This window comes from Bos indicus x Bos taurus, chromosome X (genome assembly GCF_003369695.1).
Source record: "Bos indicus x Bos taurus breed Angus x Brahman F1 hybrid chromosome X, Bos_hybrid_MaternalHap_v2.0, whole genome shotgun sequence".
NCBI classification, from domain to species: domain Eukaryota; kingdom Metazoa; phylum Chordata; class Mammalia; order Artiodactyla; family Bovidae; genus Bos; species Bos indicus x Bos taurus.
In genome coordinates, this window is record NC_040105.1 from 42,763,619 (window position 1) to 42,785,134 (window position 21,516).

A 21,516-nucleotide genomic window follows, 5' to 3' on the forward strand; every position below is an offset into this window, starting at 1 on the left:
GATTAAGTTATGCATGATCTATCTTCCAGTATCTTTTTCAATATAGTTGGTTCAAGGGTCTGTCTTCAGCTTTCTCTTTTGGACCCCTTCTTCAAAGCTTTTTTTTTTTTTCCTTCCATGTTGTATTTTGGAAATGGTTTTCATCATCCTTCATATTGATATCCTACTCTAACTTAAATCAGTATTTGGGTCTTTCTTCCAGATACTCATTCACACTGTCCATCACCAACTCCCAGAGCTTGCCCAAACTCATGTCCATGGAGTCAGTGATGCCATCCAACCATCTTATCCTCTAATACCCGCTTTTTCTCTTGCCTTCAGTCTTTCCCAGCATTAGGGTCTTTTCCAATGAGTCAGTTCTTTGCATCAGGTGGCCAGAGTATTGGAGTTTCAGCTTCAGCATCAGTCCTTCCAATGAATATTCAGGACTGATTTTCTTAGGATTAGCTGGTTTGATTTCCTTGCAGTCCAAGGGACTCTCAAGAGTCTTCTCCAACACCACAGTTCAAAAGCATCAATTCTTCGGCACACAGCTTTCTTTATGGTCCAATTCTCACATCCATACATAACACTGGAAAAACCATAGCTTTGACTATACAGACCTTTGTTGGCAAAGTAATGTCTCTGCTTTTTAATATGCTGCCTAGGTTGGTCATAGCTTTTCTCCCAAAGAGCAAGCATCTTTTAATTTCATGGCTGCAGTCACCATCTTCAGAGATTTTGGAGCCCAAGAAAATAAAGTCTGTCACTATTTCCATTGTTTCTCCATCTATTTGCCATGAAGTGATGGGACTGAATGCCATGATCTTACTTTTCTGAATGTTGAGGTTTAAGCCAACTTTTTCACTCTCCTCTTTCACTTTCATTAAGAGGCTCTTTAGATCTTCTTCACTTTCTGCCATAAGGGTGGTGTCATCTGCATATCTGAGGTTATTGCCATTTCTCCTGGCAATCTTGATTCCAGCTTGTGGTTCATCCAAATAGAACAGTGAACCTGCCTATTTTGAAAAGAAAGAACTTGGGGAGAGAACATTGGTGAAGAAAATGGAAGGCTGTGGTGGTCAATGTGATTTTTAAATACTAATATTGGTATTTACAGATTTTATGTATTGAATTGAAGCCATCAGTGTTAAATATACATTTCAATTTAATATGCATTTGTAATAACAAATAAGGTCATTGGTCATTGAAGACATCTGACAAAATTCAGACCCAAATGGAAGAGTTAAGTTATGTTAGTCCATTTATCTATCCAGTGACCATGTGAGGCTTAGGACCCCTCTATGTAGCAGGGATTACAACTATGATCCTGAAGTGCCCTTGATGTTTGAGGCTAGTTCAGTGGTGACACAAAAAGGAGAAGGAAATGACAGGCAGGGAAGTGTTTCATGGTGGAAATAATGCTTGACAGAAGTGCTGTGGATCTTGGATGAATTCTGAAATGTAACAAGAATGACCTTTCAGGTGACTTTTTTTTCAGATTAAATTAATTGTTAGCTGTGGCCTAAGTTAAAAACCTTTTTCTTGCATGTCCTGCATGTATTCTTCACTCATTTATTTATTTATTTATTCAGTAAATATTGATTGAATGCTCAATATGTGCTTTGAACGAAATTTATGGTTTTAGCTTTTTTCTTTCTTTGGGAACATTGCTTCTAGAACTTCAGTATGAACTGATGTTTGATTGTACTTTTTTCCTTGTAGTATTTGATCCAAGAATCCAAAAGTGCCATTATATAAGAATTCATTGGTCAGAGAACACTTCACTGAATAATAGAAAATTAATAAAATATTTAATATGTGATGTACACTATACACATTCATAGGTGGTGATGAACGTCAAAGTTGAAGAAAAATCCCACTTTAATAAATAAACAGGAAGAACTAGGAGAGCCAGCAGAACATAAACAATAGCTACACTAAAGCTTTGCTTCAACCCTTAGCTTGTGCTCTAGGCATTGTTCATTTGGGACCCTGCTTAGGTGAGTTTATTACTAAATATTTGCGAATATTTTAAGAAATGAAACCAAGATTTCCCAAAGTGTATTTTTTTAGATGTGATTTTTTTTTTTTTTAGGCAAAAGGTGGAGAAATGCTAAGTTAAATGAGTCTCTTCAATGCAGGACTTATCAGAGCCTTTAGTATGCTAGCATGCACCATACATTTCCCAGAAGGATAAACAGCCTATGTCCCAACTTCCATGACCATTGATACTTTACCCCAGAGCATCTTGAAGACTAGTATTCTGTAAAACATTTTGGAAATTGCTGCCTAACCACAGTGCATCCTAGTATGCAGAATCTGAGTACAGCACTATGGGGTGCCCCTGAGTGTATTTTCAGTTTCAGTGAAAGAATGGGGCAAATAATGAATTAAAGGGTAATTGCATTCCCTAAGTTGGGTGAGATCCATTTATCTAAAGTGAAGATGAATGCTGAACAATAATCAAATAAATTAGCACTGTCTAGACAACCAGTCTGTCGAATTGAGGGCAAATTAAAGTTAATTGCTAGTTTTTATCTGTTTATCATTTGAGACAGTTCTGTCTTTTTTAGCTTATCAAAGGGATTAGAAGATTTGGCATTTTCAAAAGCAGATAATTATTTCTCTGAAAGGAAGCACAAAATGCAGGTAGATATAGATAGACAGGTAGGTAGATAGATAACAAGAATGGTTTTATCATGTGTATGTATGTAGAAAATGTACTAGTTGTATTAAGAATCTTTTAACTTACCTGGGCATAAAGGTTTAAATGACCAGGCACTCTATCCTTGTCAGTATCTCTTAGTTGCTTGAGATAAATATAATCTAAGTAGCTTTGGAAACTTGCCTGTTGCCCTCATACAGGTGAGCACGGTTTTGTTTTCTTGGTATGTAGTTCCTCTGTTCATTGCAACAAGCGTTTGAGCACCTGCAACACAGCAGGCTCCATTCCAGGGATGCAAAGGTGTATAACACATATTAGACACTAGTCAAGAGGCAGATCTCTGGGCAGGAGGTTATGTTTCCTTGGACAAGGGCAAAGGGCCACAATGGTTTGGACAAGAGTGGCTATGACTGCAGTGGTGGGAAGCAGCAGATGTATAGAGAGTACCAGGTGGTGATGTGTGATAAGAAAAAAAATACAGCAGGGTAACAGATTGTGAGAGATGATCACTTGTCCATACTGAAAGTGGGGTCACTGGACATTTTTCATGAGGAATATGCTACATTTCAAGGTTTATTCTAATCATTTGTTGTAGAAGGAAAATCAATAATTGAACTGGAAAGGGTAGCACAAGTCAAATGGAAAAATTTCATCTTTTCCTAATGTGAATGTACTTGAAGAAGTAAGGTAAAAGAAAGGGCCCTTGCTGAGGAGGTAGAGAAGGCAGGTATGAAGCTAGGTTCCACAGTTACAGATTTATAGCCCAGGAAGCAAAGGGCCATTTCCTCAAAGGCTCCGTTGCTGATATTAATTCCTTCTCCAGGTGTGCTGTGTGGCTTAAATCATTTCCTATTCCATTTCTATGGGGAGGAGCCATTTCAGGACATCAGAGGCACTGCTGAATCTATGGAAGCACGGTTTCCATGGGCAGTGGCTGTAAGAAGCTGGAGGTTGGTTTGAGGTTGCTATGGCAACACTGATGCTGGCTGCATACATCATCTCACCCAGGCTTTCCTGATCTAATAACCAGGATTAACAATTGCCTGAACTCTCATATGAGGTGTGCTTTTAGCAGACTTGAGTTTTTTTTAAGCCTCTCTAATAAATCCATTAACCTATTTTATTTTGGTTTCTCTAAAACCCAAATGGTTGAAGAGAGAGAAACCAGAAAAGAAATTGTATTGTTTTAAGCTCATCATCCTTATTTAAAATACTTAATTGCAAAGTGATTAAAGATTCCCTTCTGCCGTTTTCTCTTTTTTGGGATTTTTGCATTTTGAAACTGATCAGATCCTTATATACATAATAGGGCTTTAACAAATTCTGTGCATTTAGTTTCTCCACAGAAGACCACTGTCACAGAAAACCTACTACTGTGACAGAAGACCACTGGAAATTTGGGAGTTTGGGGCTCTTTCCCTCCTAATGAACTTGGTTTGCCACGATTTGGGAGAGGAAGAGCTCTTGGTGCAGGTGCATAAATATTTTAGCAGTGCCCCCCTTAGATCTCTTTCTTCAGACATGCCCATGGGAGGTTCACAGGCTAGACACTAGGACACTTAAGAGTCTAGGATATCAATGAATCTCATACACTTGCAAGTTCAATAGATTGCCTCTCTGCAAGACTTGTTTTTCCTTCCCATCTCTGACAGGAGTCCAGGAATCTATAGATCTAACAGCATGTGTTGGAGCCAGCTTCTACTGTCTTGAAAGGACTGAGCCTGATCAAACATATGTCTTCCCAGTTTCACGTTCAGTGATATCACACTGGTAGCTTGTAATCACACTGGTGATTCCAAATCAGCCATGATGAGAGTGTATATATATCATGGAGATACAAATGTTGCAAATCAAGTGTCCTCTCCATGGCCTGAGGCCAGGGATGGTTGTTAACCATTTACTAGCCTACCACTATTAAAACCCTTTTCCCTATCTTGAAGGTTGGGAGGGGTGCCAGGAGAGGTGGGTGGGAAGCTGGCTTCTTTTATTGCCCTAGATTTCATGTGGCCATTAAACTAGAGAAAATGAATGACAGGAAGAGCTATCATGCACAATACTCTTAGCTTTGGCAAACCTGTGTATCTCTGGAACAAAATGAAATAGGTTTAATATGACATTTTCTCTAACAAATATGAAAATAAAAAATTTGATTTTAAAATTTATTTTTATTAGCTACATTGTATTTGATAACTTACCTTCAGACTTAAAAATCTTTTCTTTTCTAACAATTTTATCCCATTTATCAAAAAAAAAAAAAACCCAACTTCTATTTATTGATTTTGAAATATATGTCAAAAGCCCTTAAACTAATCTGTGGAGTTGACATTTGAGAGATGATTTTTTCCCATAGGTGATTATTGAATTTTGTAGTGATGAGGGGAGGGTAGAATGCATAGTAATTACACAGAATAAGGACAAGAAAAGAATTCAGAAATATAACTGAACACTTATACCTTGAAGCAGACATTATTTTAGTGTTTTTTTTCCCCATTCAAATCAACAGACAGTAGTTGATATATTAGAAAAAACCCTTTTGGACCACAAGTGTTTGTCTGTGCTTTATTTATGACTTAACTGAGCTATTTATTCAAAATTAGTTATTATTCAAAAGTAAATTTTCTAATGGCATCTTGACTGTATTTTCATATTCTGTATTTTCTAGTTTTAAATTACCATGGAAGTTCTTTATCAGAGTCTTCTTCACAGTAAATATGCAAACTGAAACATTCACTCCCCACCCCCAATTTATTCAGCATCTTAGAAAGTGTATTTTTTTAATTATTATTATTATTTTTTACTTTACAATATTGTATTGGTTTTGCCATACATCAACATGCATCCATCACGGGTATACAGGTGTTCCCCATCCTGAACCCCCCTCCCACCTCCCTCCCCATACCATCCCTCTGGGTCATCCCAGTGCACCAGCCCCAAGCTTCCTGTATCCCACATGGAACCCAGACTGGCGATTCGTTTCTTTTTTTTTTTTTTTTTTTTAATTTTATTTTTAAACTTTACAATATTGTATTAGTTTTGCCAAATATTGAAATGAATCTGCCACAGGTATACCCGCGTTCCCCATCCTGAACCCTCCTCCCTCCTCCCTCCCCTACCCTCCCTCTGGGTCGTCCCAGTGCACCAGCCCCAAGCATCCAGTACCGTGCATCGAACCTGGACTGGCGACTTTTTTCATACACCAATACAGAAAGTGTATTTTTTAAAATGACTTAAATCTTTCCCTTTAAAATTCCAAGGCCTTGTTTTACCTAAAGTTTTACTTTCATTTTGGGTTTGATGGATTCGTAACAAAAGAAACCACTTGTTATACATGAATAAAGAATTTCAATTTTTAATAGAAGTTTATTTAACTTAATTTCAATATATAGTCATTTAAAGGAAAGGTATAGAAACAATATAGAGAAATAACAGCGTATACATCACCAAATTGGGCTGAAACCTGCATCTAGACTTGAACAGCTCTGGGCAGCTCCAAGTAACAGCAATCTGGAGTCCCAGTTGGGAAAAGGGTCCAAGCCGGTGCCTCCATCCCACTGGCGAGACTTTAGATTGCAGCTTTGGGGGTCCTGCCTATAACCCTAGGCCACAAACTGGTATTTTCATCAGTTTGCATGCAAAAATGCAGCTCTATTTTTTTTAACTTTTACAATGCTGTTTATTTCATCTTGTGAGTCACAAGATTCCTTAAATCCTGGGGGCCTGGCTAGGTCCCCAGGGGCCTAAGGAATTCTAAGACCTACTCTCTTTCTTATCTATAAAGTGCCGCTTGACTTGCTGATAACAATTGGTGTGTTTATAGGCAGACATGTAGTCCAAGCAGGATCAGAAGTTGGTCAGAGGCCTGCTCCCCTACTTCTGAAGCCTGAACAAGACTGCTTCCATTTTAATTTCCCTAACAGACCTTTTGAAAACCATTTTTTCTGGAATCTCTTTGAAACGTTTTAAACATGTTACTTATTTCTCAAACTAAGAGCTCAAACTTTTTTGGCCCTTGCTGAGATAGGGCCAATCATTTTCCTGTAATGTAGAAACCTTCCCCTCACCCCCAAGCTTTTTAATTTTGTTTATATCCTTAAATGCCAAAGTGCAAAATGACCTTTGTTACTGGTGTGCTCATTTGTCCTGGCTCAGCTAGCTCTGCTTCCCCTACCTCCTTTAGCCTCTGGAGTAGTGTTTATTTACTACTGTCACTGAACCCCACTCATCAAGCTTGTTTAGAATTACACATTAGATTCTACTTTATTGAGGCTCCAGCTTTATAAGTTAGGGTGTAAGAAATAAAAATTTTCACTTTTTAGGAGACTTTGTTGTGGGCATATCAGGCACTTGGTTTCCTTATCGGGAATATGGGGGTAATAAAATCTATTCTGAAGAAAGACTGAAAGGCAACAGGAAAGGCACCTGAAATTGATCTGTAGGATGTGAAGCACTAAACCAACTGTCAGGCTGCCTCTGGGGGCATGATTGCTACAGGTCCCAACAGCTGCTGGAATTCAGAGCCACCTCTGCTTCTCCTTAGGAAGCATGCAGAGGGCAAGTTCCTCCTCCCTTAGAAGAGGAGCTAATCAAGTAATTCTAGCAAACCCATGGGTGTTTTTAATCAATCTAATTGGTTTATGGTTAGATTGATTAAGGGGAACTGGGAAGAAATTAAACTTTTTGCATCTGAGTTTCTCTGCTTTTCAATATAGAGCAGTGCTTTGAGCCTAAAAAATGTTCATATCTTTTGTCCTAGTAATCTCCCTTCTAGGATGTAATCCTACAGAAATAAACATAACAAAGATTTATGCATAAATATGTTTTTCATCACACCTTCATCCTTTTTCTTTTCTTGTGATGGTCAGCAGAAGAGGCCTTTGGCTCTGTCCCAGAAAACACATTGTACCAAAGTTTGCAGACATTGGCTCACATTTATTTAAACTGTCACGGGATGCCTTTTTTTGTGAGTAGATTCCAAATATTTGTTGCATACTTAAATCTTGGATGGATGTCAGTAATGCAACAGTACATTGTACTTGAAGGAGTCAAAGGTGCATACAAACATTAGCAGAGAGCAGCGCTGGACATTATGGTTTAGCCTTCCTGCATTTTAGATCTTATAGACGCGAACTCATCCCTGATTCTGGGTATGTGTATTTTATACCATTCTCTGTATCAGCAAAATACCATGTCAGTCTGGGTCCTCTGAGAGCAGACATCAAAACAGAACTAGCCATGTTTAGAAGTTTATTATAGGAAAAGCTGGTGAAGGATAAAGGGGGAGAGAGAGCAGGAGCAGGCAAGTTGTTTTTTAAAAAATGAAAGAAACCAGGTACTCCTGTATGATTTCCTACAATCTAGATTTTGTTGATTGCATCCCAGTGATATTATTTAACATGTCCTTCTGGCCCCTAAGTGTCATAGCTAGAGGCTAGATCACCTTAGAATTTAGTTTGGTTGCTCTTTCCCTTTCTCCCCTCCCTTCCTTCCTTCCTTTCTTCCTAATTACTTCATACATGGTGGTATGCACTTCCTTTAAAAGACTGCTAATATCTGGTTATCTGTCTCTTGTGTGCGTCCTGTTAGCATCTGTTGACAATCATTGCACTATATCTATTAATTCCTTAAAGGTTGCAAAATGTTGATATTCTAATTATTTCTGTCTTCACTTATTAGCTAGCATACTTTTATACAGTGAAATCTCTCTTTGTTAGCTACCTGGTTACTCTGAGGTTCAGTGCAAAATGAGAAGATAGGATGAATGCCAAATTCTTTTTTTTTTTTTAATAAATTGATTCCTTAGTATTTTCCAAAGGTGACCAATGAGAGTTTTTATTTATTTATTATTATTATGAGTGAATTTAAGCCATTACAGCTGGGGGGTTGTTGTTGTTATTGTTTTGGCCATGCTGCACAGCTTGCTAGGATCTCAGTTACCCAACAAGGGATTAAACCTGGGGCATTGCAGTGAACGCCCAGATTCCTAAACACTAGGCCACCAGGGAACTCCCTGCAGTTGTTTTTATTTGATACTCAAACTGTTCCATCTTTGGCCAGTGGGAGTTCTTATAGAGAGGTTTCTGAGCCGTTTTGTCACGATCCTAGTGGTCTCTGTTAGCCTCCTTGCTCTCTGTTATGATTTGATGTTCCAGACCCATCTTATACATTTCCTGCCCCAGATTTCTACTTAGTCTCATTGTTCTTACATCTGAATTTCCTTATTCCTAGGCCCCAAATCCTGGATCACAGTGATAGCAACCTGATTACTCATTTGCTTTGTTTCACATTACATACATAATGGCCTCAAAATAACAATTCTAAACCCACAAAATGATTACTGATTAAAATGTTTGCAATTCTTTTCTGTTTTTAGGATATATACCATTAGAAATGAACTGTCAAGTTACTGGGCTTTAAAATCACTAAGAACAGTTCCTCTTCTTAACTACTTGTACACATATTTAGGTATCATTTTATTAATCTTATCTCTGGTGTCATTCTTATTTCTCTTTCACCCTAATATTCTGACATTTTTTTCTCCTTGAAGTATGTTTATCTATGTAGTCTGCTTCATGTTTTTTTTTGTAATAGAGGAGTATAAAGATAAGTAGGTATAAGACAGAAATTGAAGTACAAAAAAGGTAGATTTAAAAATGTGTATACACGCCCTTTTTTCCTTACTCTGTGAGCTGAGAGGTCTTAGAAACATGATTCTCTAGTAGCAGTGGGCATGCTTAGAGCCCAGATCTTGGTTTCTAAAACTGTTCTCTAATAAAAGGAACCAGTGCTCACTGGAGAAATAGCTGATTGTAGGGCCGGGCAGAGAAAGATGAGCCTGGTGCATCTTGTGATACTAGAAAGTAACGAAGTCCTCAAATACATGCATACACACAAAATGCTAAGTGGTCAAAGCTGAAACAATTTGAGCAACAAAATAAGTAACATAATATTGGATTATAACCGAAACTACAAAGCAACTGTCTATGAATCCATAAGGATTTAAGTAAATGGTTAAATAAATAAATAATTGGGGGAGAAGAGACAAATGTCCTGTGCAGATGAATTTCAAATAATTTATGCCCTCAGAAAAGGGCATGGCAACCCACTCCAGTATTCATGCCTGGAGAATCCCCATGGACAGAAGAGCCTGACGGGCTACAGTCCATGGGGTCACGAAGAGTTGGACACGACTGAGCAACTAAGCACTCCACCCTCGAGGAAGTAGGACATAACTCTCTACTTCTTAAGTGCAGACTTTACATAGACTTCCTTCCAAAGAGTATAGCATGGGAGGGGAGAGAAAAGAGTAGCTTTACAGTGGAGAAACCTGGCCAAACACTACCTCAGCCTCAGTGATCGAGATTAACATCAGTGATAAGTCATGTTCATGCACCCTTGATATAACGTTAATCTACAACATTTGCCTCTACTTTTCTGGTATTAACTATACTGGGGTTTTTTTTTGTTTCTTTCATTTTGTTTGATTTGGTTTCTTACCACTTGGCTTGTGGAATCTTAGTTCCCCAACCAGGGATTGAACCTGGGCCACGGCAGTGCAACCAATGAGTCCTAACCACTGGACCACCAGAGAATTCCCTTACTATACTGCATTTAAAAATCTACTTTTTATGAACGTTTTTATTTATGAGTGAAAGCCTGTACACAGCTTTGAGCAAATACATAAAGTATGAAACGTGGTTCCTGCCTTTGGTAATTTTTAATCTAGTTGGGAAAACAAGATCTAGCTAGCATGTAATCCAGATATAAATAATCAGAGGTCATTATAGGGGGGTTTAAATTGAGTAAAGTACAGAGATACTGTGGGCTGGTGTGAGGTAGGGCGAGTTTCCAGGAAAACACTTCTGTTTATACAGTCAGGATTTCTAGAAGAGGGGGATGATAAGGGTTGATTGAGGGGTTCAACAGATTCTTTTGCATATGATTTGATTATCACCAAACCCATATATATATATTTTTTTTAATTATTACATTTTAACCAACCTTATGATAGATAATAAAAGTAAATTATGATACATAACATAATATATTCTAGATTATAAAATTTCTGTGATTACCTCAGTAATCACGATGAGGTGATTAGATAGAATCACAAAATTTATTAGATAGGACAATCAATGAATTGTATATGATGTTTTGCATTTATATTATATGTAGACCTGCTTAAATCTTCAGTGTTTCACATTTAGATGTTAATATGTTCTTCGACTTTTTTTTTTCCCCCTTCTAGGATTATCTGCTGCGAAACTCTTAGCCGAACATGAAGTTAATGTTTTGGTTTTAGAAGCCCGGGAGAGAGTTGGAGGAAGAACATACACAGTGAGGGTAAATGATTTTGATACCTACATAAATACAAAATCTCACACAAACTAGAAGTGGGGTCATTGGAAGTCCCAGAGCTGGGGGAAATCTCATGAGTGTATGCAGTTAAGCCATTGATTGACCGTAGTCCTAGACTACTTTATTAAGCATCTGTTCTTTTCAACAAACACCCACCAAAGAGTGTCAGCCTCTGACCTTCAGTAGCTTGGATTCTAGTGAAGAAAACAAACGTGGACAAATAATTTCAATACAGCATCATCATTTCCATACCAGAGACCTAAATAGAGGATATAGTATCTCAGGTGAGGTAAGGTTTAGCTGGACTTGAAGTGACTAAAGCTTCACCACACACTCACACACACACACACACACACACAATAGAGATTCCTTGTTTATTTATCCAAGGACACACAACTTAAAAGAAGTGTGACCACAGAAAGCAGAGGCAAATGTAGCATGTTTCTGTGCAACTTTATCCGTAGTCCTTGTTCTCCAAGAGGTGCTCTGCTGACAGAGGCACTCTTTGCTCAGGTGGGGTCAGTGAGACATGAGACAGAATCCCAGTTCTTGCTACATCACAGCCTTTTAATACTTAGGCTTACATCACCATTTTGGGGAATATGCAAGCTAACTGGTGTTTACAGCTATTTAAAGAAATGGTTGCAGGTTGTTGGATCTGTGAGATCTGATGAAAGTATACAGGGAAGGATCTAGGGTGGGAAAGAAATAAAGACAAAGATGGAAGTTGGAGAACATGCAGATTTGAGCATGGGGCCAGAGGCAGAGAAGCCAGAGAGGAGCAGTGGAGGCAGAGGAGGAAGACCAGAATGGGGCAGTGCCATGAAAATCAGTAAAGAGGATGGGATGATGAATAGAATCAAATGCCAGGGGCATTTGACACAGGATGAAAGCTGTTAAGAGGCCCTTGTATTTGGCTTTTAGAAGGTCATTAATGAGCCCCTTTGCTAGAGCACACAAATTGAGCATTAAAGGCTGAGGATTGACAATAGGGACAAAACCAGACTGTTGAAGTGACTGGAAGGAGAGGAAGCATCTGATTAGAAGATGTATCAGACTTATAATAGAATGGCTTATGCAGTGATAATAACAATGATTTAGGCAATCCAAACATTCAGTCCTTTTACATAAGAAGTCTGGTGGTAGGTAGTCCAGGCTGGTGCAGAGGTTCAGCTTTGCCAGCAAATCTTTACGATCTCTCTGTCTTTCTGCCCAGCCATTCTTTTCCTGTTGGCTTCTTGCCTAGTGGTAAGCAGATGGCTTCAGCATCTTGCAGCATCAGGCCCTCACTCAAGGCAGGAAAGGGCGTGAAGAGCTGGCCCAAGTCTTATCTGCAACAAAGCCTTTCTTTTTCCAGAAGACCCCGTGAGACATTTGCTTTAGTCTCATTGGTTAGATTTGGGGCACACAGCTACCCTCAGCTGCCAGGGAGCCTGGGAAAACAAGTATTTAACATTTCCAGGCTGCATAATAGAAGCAGGCATGGGAAAAGGAACATACATGGGTATAAAATAGTCAACCAACATCTAAACAAGGATATTGTACCAGCTCTTTTCAGTCACACCAAGCCAAGCTCCCCTTCTGTCCGTCACTTTCTGCCTTTTCAGATGTACAAGGATGTATCATAGGCCTATTTTTACTTTGCTCAGCTCTAAGAGTATCCTACAGCCTTGCTACTCAAAGTATACTGTGAGCCACCTGCCTGGGACCTGGAGCTTGATAGACATGCAGAGTATCAGGCCCTGTCCTAGACCTGCTGACTCTGCATTCTGACAAGATCTTTAGGGGCCCCTACAGAAGTGCTGCTCTTTGCTGTAGGCTCGCTTGCTTTAAATTAATGTGAATCTACATAAACTGCATTTGAAGCATTTGAGTACCTCCTCAGAGAAGGCTATTAGTCTGGGAGTGAGGAGACTGGGACTCTGACCCTTGTACTGGCCTGACACCCTGTCTTGGGTAAATACTATTAGCACTTTACACCTCAGTTTTCTCATCTGGGCAGTGGGATATAAATGGGCTTGAAGCTCCCTCCAACTTCAGGTTCTAATTGAAGGTAGTGTGTTGTAGTGCAAAAGAAGGATTGCATATTCTGCCTGTACCATCTTAATAGATATGATTCATCTGTCATTTTCTGAAGAATATTCCTTCATTTTGGAGATAGGTATTAAGTTGTCCCTTTGCCCTACTTTGCTTATCTCTAAAACCTTTTTGTTATCAAATAGGAGCATCAGTCATATTGTGGATTTTTCAGTTCTCTTTTGGCAGAATCTAGTTTTGTTTTTTTTTAATTGAAGTATAGTTTCCCTGGTGGCTCAGATGGTAAAGAATCCGCCTGCAATGTGGGAGACCTGGGGTCAATCCCTGGATCAAGAAGATCCCCTGGAGAAAGGAATGGCTACCCACTCCAGGATTCTTGCCTGGAGAATTCCATGGACAGAGGAGCCTGGCGGGCTATAGTTCTTGGGGTTGCAAAGAGTCAGACATGACTGAGCGGTTAACACACACATTGTTCATTTATAATATTATATTGTTTTAGGTTATAGCATAGTGATTCAGTATTTTTACAGATTATGCTCCATTAAAAGTTAATATAAGATAATGGCTATAATTCCTTGTGCTCCACAATATATCCTTGTTCCTTATCTATTTTATACACAGTACTTTGTATCTCTTATTCCTATGCCCCTAACTTGCCCCGCCTCCCTTCTCTCTTCCCTCTAGTAAATACCAGTTTGTTTTCTATACCTTTGAGTCTAGAAAAAGTTTCTTTGTGCAAGGGAAATGAGAATTCCAACATGCTTAGCCCCATCTATGTTATTGCCCCAGGCTGCTTTTTCATGCTGCATCATTTATATATATCAGTGGCATACATGAAGTATTGTGTACTGAGTATGATATTAAAATTCCCTTTCAGAATGTGAGAAATTAACTCTGAAATGCTGAGAAACTAAGACTTGACATCTATAAGATTTCAAGTGAATTCAAATGAATAGAAGGGGTAAAAAGGGCTTTACAAAGCAGGGACAGAAATGGTATTTAATCAGAAACTGAACTGAACGTTGTTACAGTTGCTTCTACTAGCATAATCAATTAGAGTGTGGAGAGGAGATGCCATAAAAATTACTCTGAATCTTTAACTACTGAAATATCAAATTTGATATTGTCCCTTGGCAGTGGTTCAGCTACATCTTCTATTCATTCAAAACTTCCCAGTTTGTGCTAGCATGATTCCCCCATAATTCTTCAGGACCAAATGAATGAAGTTGAAATGCATGCAAGGCTACCACAGGGATGGTGTATTAGTTTTCCTAATATGGTTGTGTGTTGGTGGCCTCTTCAAAGGACCACAGGGATGGTGTATTGGTTTTCCTAATATGGTCCTGTGTTGGTGGCCTCTTCAAAGGCTGAGTTGTTGTTCAGTCACTCAGTCATGTCCGACTCTTTGCAACCCCATGGACTGCAGCACACCAGGCTTCCCTGTCCTTCACCATCTCCCAGAGCTTGCTCAAACTCATGTCCCCATTGAGTCAATGATGCCATCCAACCATCTCATCCTCTGTCATCCCCTTCTCCTCCTGCCTTCAATCTTTCCCAGAGTAATGAGATCCAAGCTGAGATCCTAAAGACTGAAGGGCAGCATAGCAGAACATGGTGTTACAGTTCTACTGTCTTCCTGCTGAAGCTGGGGCATCTCCTTTCCAGTGTTTTCACTTTGTAAAGAAAGATTCTGTAACGTCTCATTCTTTTTACTGCTTCACTTAGGATTATTTACTTTAAATAGTGTCAGCATTCTAAAGACATCCTGTTTAGAAACTCCCAAGAGTTCTCTTGCTGTCTTAGTTAAATTTATTGGACTTCTGACTTCAGTTTTGTTCTTCACAGTTTAATAAGGATGTTGGAGACTGGAGAAGGTTTGGAGCACAACACCAGTAGTTAGTAAAAGGGAAGATTAGGTTATGCGAGGGACAGAAGTCAGAGGAATACTTCATTTCTGCTGTTATAGCAGAATGACTGACTGTCCCTCTTAAAATAAGTAAAATGCTGAATAAAATATATTGTGCTACCTTGAAGTGAGAAAATTGCAGATCTCCTGGATGTTAAACATACATCTCAGACCTAACACATCCAAACTGAATTTCTTGTGTTCCTCATCAAGAACACTATTCCTGCAGCCTTCCCCATAAGGGAGGATGGCAACTCCCCCAAACACCTGGAATCATGTTTAACCCCATAGGCCCTACATTCATTCTGTCAGGAAATTCTTTTGGCTCTGCCTTCAAAATATATCCAGAATTCAACCTTACCCTCCACTTCCAGGGCTACCACCTGGTAGCAGCCACAATCATCTCTAGGGAAAGTGAAAGTGTTAGTCGCTCAGTCGTGTTCAATTCTTTGGGATCCCGTGGACTGTAGCCCACCAGGCTCCTCTGTCCCTGGGATTCTCCAGGCAAGAATACTGGAGTGGGTTGCCATTTCCTCCAGGGGATCTTCCTGACCCAGGGATTGAACCCACATCTCCTGCATTGCAGGCGGATTCTTTACCATTTGAGCCACCAGGGAAGATTACTGCAATAGCCTCTTAACTACTTTCTCAGCTTTTACCCTTGCCCCCTAAAATCTACTATTAGAGTGACAGCCAGAATGAGCTCTCAAACCTAAGTCAGATCTTGGCACTTCTCTGCTTGAAACCTTCCAAAGGCTCCCCTTTTCATTCAGGGTAAAAGCTGATGTTCTTTCAATGCATTGTGAGGTGTTCCATGATGTGCCCTCCCTGCCCTTGACTTCTCTAATCTCATCTCCAGTTCTCTTTCCTTTGCTCACTCTTTTCTAGACAGATTAGTCTGTGTTTTGTGAACACATCAGACACGTTTCTGCCTTAGAATCTTTACACTGGCTCTTCTGCCAGGAATGTTCTTGTTCCAAATAGCCAAATGGATAACTCCCTCACCTCCTTCAAGTCTTTATGAAAAGATCACCTTTTTTTGGAGGCCTACGTGTTGCTTGTATTTGAACCTGAAATCTTTCCTTCTCTCCTCTGTAGTTTCAATCTGTCTTGTCATTCTCTAGTTTTTTCTTTTTAAATGTTATCTACTTCTAAGATATTTACTTATTATGGTTCTTGTTCAATTTCTGTCTCTTCCTACTAAATGAAAGCTCCTTGAGAGCAGAGATCTTCATTTTGTTCACTGATACAACAGAAGCGTCTTGATCTATATGTGGAACCTTGTAGGAACTCAAGATATAGTTATTGAATGAACTAATGAATCCCCAAAGCAAAGTAAAAACATGAAGCTTAGGAATGCAGTGAGCTCAAAATTTGACTTCCACCTTGAATGCCTACTGAACCCTGAAGACTTTGCAGTTCCACCAGGATGGATGTATGGCATGCAGGGAACAGGAGATAAAATCCTCACTCTGTCAAAGGTACGAAAACACTCCAAATTGGAATCCCCTGTGCTATACTCTGTACATGAAAGCAAAATAAATCTTAGCATTCAAAAAGGGATAAAAATAAACCTTGCCTTCATCCGTGGCTTCCATCTAAATTCACACTATGTGGCATGAAAAAAACCTTAGAATATATAAGGTATCAAGGATGCTGGCAGAAACAGACTCAATTCCTGTCCACCTAGGACAAATAACTTAAACAGAAAAGGTTCTAAAGAAAACAAACGACTTATAGTCAAAAGTAACAGAGCCAAAAAAAAAAGTGACAGAACATACAAGGAAGCTAGGCACTAAAAGAAATGTGTAAAAGAGTAGGCCTGAGTGTATAATCTCCAAACAAGTAGAAGAAAAAACTTCAAAAGAAAACCCTTAATCCCAAAGAAGGAAAGAAATCAGGCAGGAAACTGTTAACAGTGGGATAAATGGAAAGCCATAATAAGTAAAATTAAGACATTTTAAAAGAAATAAAATATAAATGGGTTAAACTCAAGTTAAAAGGAGGAAATGTCAGAATAAAGAAAACTTTAACTGAAAGATAGAAAAAGAGATAGTATACAAATACTAATCTAAGCTGTTTTAACTAGATTAATACCAGACAAAATAAGGTTTAAACAAAAAAATGTTTCATTGAATTAATTATCAGTACAATAATGATAAGAGACCTGGAAGACCAAACAGTTCTAAACTTGTATATCCTGAATAATGTAGCCTCAAAATATAAAGCAAAAATTGATAGTAATCAAACATAAATGCCCAATAGACTAGGGGATTTTTAACATACTTTTCTAACTTAATAATAAATGAAGCAAACAAAGGCTGAGCACAATTAATCTTTTTCTAATGGACATATATAAAACATATTACTTAACGGAAGACTATATGTTCTTTTCATTCTGAAATGAAAAATCTTTGAAGATCAACCATGTGCTAGGTCATAAAGTAAACCTCAAGGATTGATACCATATAATCCATTTTTTTACCACAATACAGTTATGACAGAAAGATAGCTGAAAAGAATTCCAGTTATAGAAATTAAAACACAGCAAAACTTTTAGAAACATTGATTTAGAAGAAATTGTAATGGAAATTTGCAAACACTTAAAACTGCACAGTAATGTAAATACTAAAATAAAGTTGTATAGTTAAAACCATATGAGAAGAAGATTCATAGCCTAAATTTTTCTGTCAGAAAACGATAGAAGGCTCAATATGAATAAGCTAAGTGTTCAAGAAATAGAAAATTGAGTGTAAAAAATCCAAAAAAAGGAGCATAAATCAATGATATATAAAATAAATACTCAATAAAAATGATCAGTAATAGAAAGGTTGGTTTTTTTTTTAAGTCTTATTAAAAGCTGACATGTTTGCTAAGATTTTTTAAGAAAAAGGAAAAGGAGAGATCTCTAAAAAAATAAAAGGGATGAAAATGAAGATATAACCACTGATGCAATAAACAGTAAATGAGAAGAGGAGGTCCTGAATTTTACAGCAATATTTTTGACACATATGAAATGTATATATTATGAGAAAATATAATTTATAAAAATTAGAAATAGAAAATATGAGTAATGCTTTAGCCTCAAAATAAACTAAATCTGTAGTTTAAGTTTTTCCCACAAAGAAAACACTAAGCCTAGATAGCTCTACAGGCATGTCCTACCTACTGTTCAAAGAAGAGATTATTCTGTATATATATGAGCCCTTCTAAAGAACAGAAGAAAGTATAATCACTAACTTATGAAATTAGCAATACTGTAATGCTGGAAAACAGACAAGGGCTGGAGAATAGAGGAGACTCCTGGGGCAATCTCAGTATCACTTATAAACACAGATATAAAAATTCTAAGCAAAAGGTTAGCAAAGCATATCCAGCCATAGAAAGATAATATCAGATTATATTACCCCAGGAAGGCAAGGTTCTAGGCATTCAATTTTGTGGAAATAGCAGATAAGGTAAATTGTCCCAGCCCTCCTACTACATACAAGGATACTAGACAAATTACACATAGACACCACACACATACACACACACACACACACACACATCTTCAAAGCACCAGAGAGCTGACAAGGTAGTGAAGAATCACTAGACCAACATCCAGAAAACATTGACTTGCTTTTCCCTTGAGGGTGGGGAGGTGGGAGTTTGCTGATTACTATAAAAGCAAGTGAGAGACCGAGTAGTACTTTCAAAATGTTAACAAAGCTAGGGCAACTGAAGGGCAAGTCCAGTTCAGTTTAGTTGAGTTCAGTCGCTCAGTCGTGTCCGACTCTTCGCGACCCCATGAATCGCAGCACGCCAGGCCTCCCTGTCCATCACCAACTCCTGGAGTTCACCCAGACTCACGTCCATCGAGTCAGTGATGCCATCCAGCCATCTCATCCTCTGTCGTCCCCTTCTCCTACTGCTCCCAATCCCTCCCAGCATCAGAGTCTTTTCCAGTGAGTCAACTTTTCCCATGAGGTGGCCAAAGTATTGGAGTTTCAGCTTTAGCATCATTCCTTCCAAAGAACACCCAGGACCAATCTCCTTTAGAATGGACTGACTGGATCTCCTTGCAGTCCAAGGGACTCTCAAGAGTCTTCTCCAACACCACAGTTCAAAAGCATCAATTCTTTGGTGCTCAGCTTTCTTCACAGTCCAACTCTCACATCCATACATGACCACTGGAAAAACGATAGCCTTGACTAGACAAACCTTTGTTGGCAAAGTAATGTCTCTGCTTTTGAATATACTATCTAGGTTGGTCATAACTTTCCTTCCAAGGAGTAAGGAAGGAAATTTTAATTTCATGGCTGCAATCACCATCTGCAGTGATTTTGGAGCTCCAAAAAATAAAGTCTGACAGTTTCCACTGTTTCCCCATCTATTTCCCATGAAGTGAGGGGACCAGATGCCATGATCTTCATTTTCTGAATGTTGAGCTTTAAGCCAACTTTTTCACTCTCCTCTTTCACTTTCATCAAGAGGCTTTTTAGTTCCTCTTCACTTTCTGCCATAAGGGTGATGTCATCTGCATATCTGAGGCTATTGATATTTCTCCCGGCAATCTTGATTCCAGCTTGTGCTTCTTCCAGCCCAGCATTTCTCATGATGTACTCTGCATATAAGTTAAATAAGCAGGGTGACAATATACAGCCTTGACGCACTCCTTTTCCTATTTGGAACCAGTCTGTTGGTCCATGTCCAGTTCTAACTGTTGCTTCCTGACCTGCATACAGGTTTCTTAAGAGGCAGGTCAGGTGGTCTGGTATTCCCATCTCTTTCAGAATTTTCCACAGTTTATTGTGATCCACACAAAGGCTTTGGCATAGTCAATAAAGCAGAAATAGATGTTTTTCTGGAACTCTCTTGCTTTTTTGATGATCCAGAGGATGTTGGCAATTTGATCTCTGGTTCTTCTGCCTTTTCTAAAACCAGCTTGAACATCTAGAAGTTCACGGTTCACATATTGCTGAAGCCTGGCTTGGAGAATTTTGAGCATTACTTTACTGGTGTGTGAGATGAGTGCAATTGTGTGGTAGTTTGAGGATTCTTTGGCACTGCCTTTCTTTGGGATTGGAATGAAAACTGACCTTTTTCAGTCCTGTGGCCACTGCTGAGTTTTCCAAATTTGCTGGCATATTGAATGTAGCACTTTCACAGCATCATCTTCCAGGATTTGAAATAGCTCAACTGGAATTCCATCACCTCCACTAGCTTTGTTCATAGTGATGCTTTCTAAGGCCCACTTGACATCACATTCCAGGATGTCTGGCTCTAGGTCAGTAATCACGCCATTGTGATTATCTTGGTTGTGAAGAGCTTTTTTGCACAGTTCTTCTGTGTATTCTTGCCATCTCTTCTTAATATCTTCTGCTTCTACTAGGTCCATACCATTTCTGTCCTTTATCGAGCCCATCTGCATGAAATGTTCCCTTGGTATCTCTAATGTTCTTGAAGAAATCTCTAGTCTTTCCCATTCTGTTGTTTTCCTCTATTTCTTTGCATTGATCACTGAGGAAGGCTTTCTTATCTCTTCTTGCTATTCTTTGGAACTCTGCATTCAGATGCTTATATCTTTCCTTTTCTCCTTTGCATTTCACTTCTCTTCTTTTCACAACTATTTGTAAGGCCTCCCCAGACAGCCATTTTGCATTTTTGCATTTCTTTTCCATGGGAATGGTCTTGATCCCTGTCTCCTGTACAATGTCACGAACCTTCATCCGTAGCTCATCAGGCACTCATCAGATCTAGTCCCTTAAATCTATTTCTCAGTTCCACTGTATAATCATAAGGGATTTGATTTAGGTCATACTTGAATGGTCTAGTGGTTTTCCCTACTTTCTTCAATTTAAGTCTGAATTTGGAAATAAGGAGTTCATGATCTGAGCCACATTCAGCTCCTGGTCTTGTTTTTTGCTGACTGTATAGAGCTTCTCCATCTTTGGCTGCAAAGAATATAATCAATCTGATTTCAGTGTTGACCATCTGCTGATGTCCATGTGTAGAGTCTTCTCTTGTGTTGTTGGAAGAGGGTGTTTGCTATGACCAGTGTATTTTCTTGGCAAAACTCTATTAGCCTTTGCCCTGCTTCATTCCGTATTCCAAGGCCAAATTTGCCTGTTACCCCCGGTGTTTCTTGACTTCCTACTTTTGCATTCCAGTCCCCTATAATGAAAAGGACATCTTTTTTGGGTGTTAGTTCTAAAAGATCTTGTAGGTCTTCATAGAACCATTCAACTCAGCTTCTTCAGCGGGGCCCACCAAAGTGTGTGTTTATGGAAAGAGGTGTTTGTAAACTCCTTGTGCTTTGGGTTGGACTGCATCCTAGCACTAAAGGAGAACAGTAAAATGACTAGGTCATGTTGCATTTCAACCTGCTTTCAAATCATCTCAGGCACAGAAAATGCAATAGAATTATCTAGTAATGTTAGCATCCCCAAGTGCTGGGTAGAAGCAGACATAAATCCTCTCTGAGAAAGATATAATCCTTCCAGGATTCAGATTATTTCTGCATTTCTAATGTTCAATGAGTGGCACACAATAAAAAATAATCAGGCAGAGGACTTTCCTGGCAGTCCAG

General features: G+C 38.8%; 1 protein-coding gene across 1 annotated transcript in view; it reads left to right on the forward strand.

The window, feature by feature from the left end:
• Positions 1–21,516, forward strand: part of MAOA (monoamine oxidase A) — an 83,721-nt gene that overhangs the window by 6,590 nt on the left and 55,615 nt on the right. Inside the window, exon 2 of the mRNA XM_027533676.1 lies at positions 10,893–10,987. Coding sequence (XP_027389477.1) covers positions 10,893–10,987 — 95 coding nt within the window. The remainder of the gene's footprint in view (positions 1–10,892; positions 10,988–21,516) is intronic.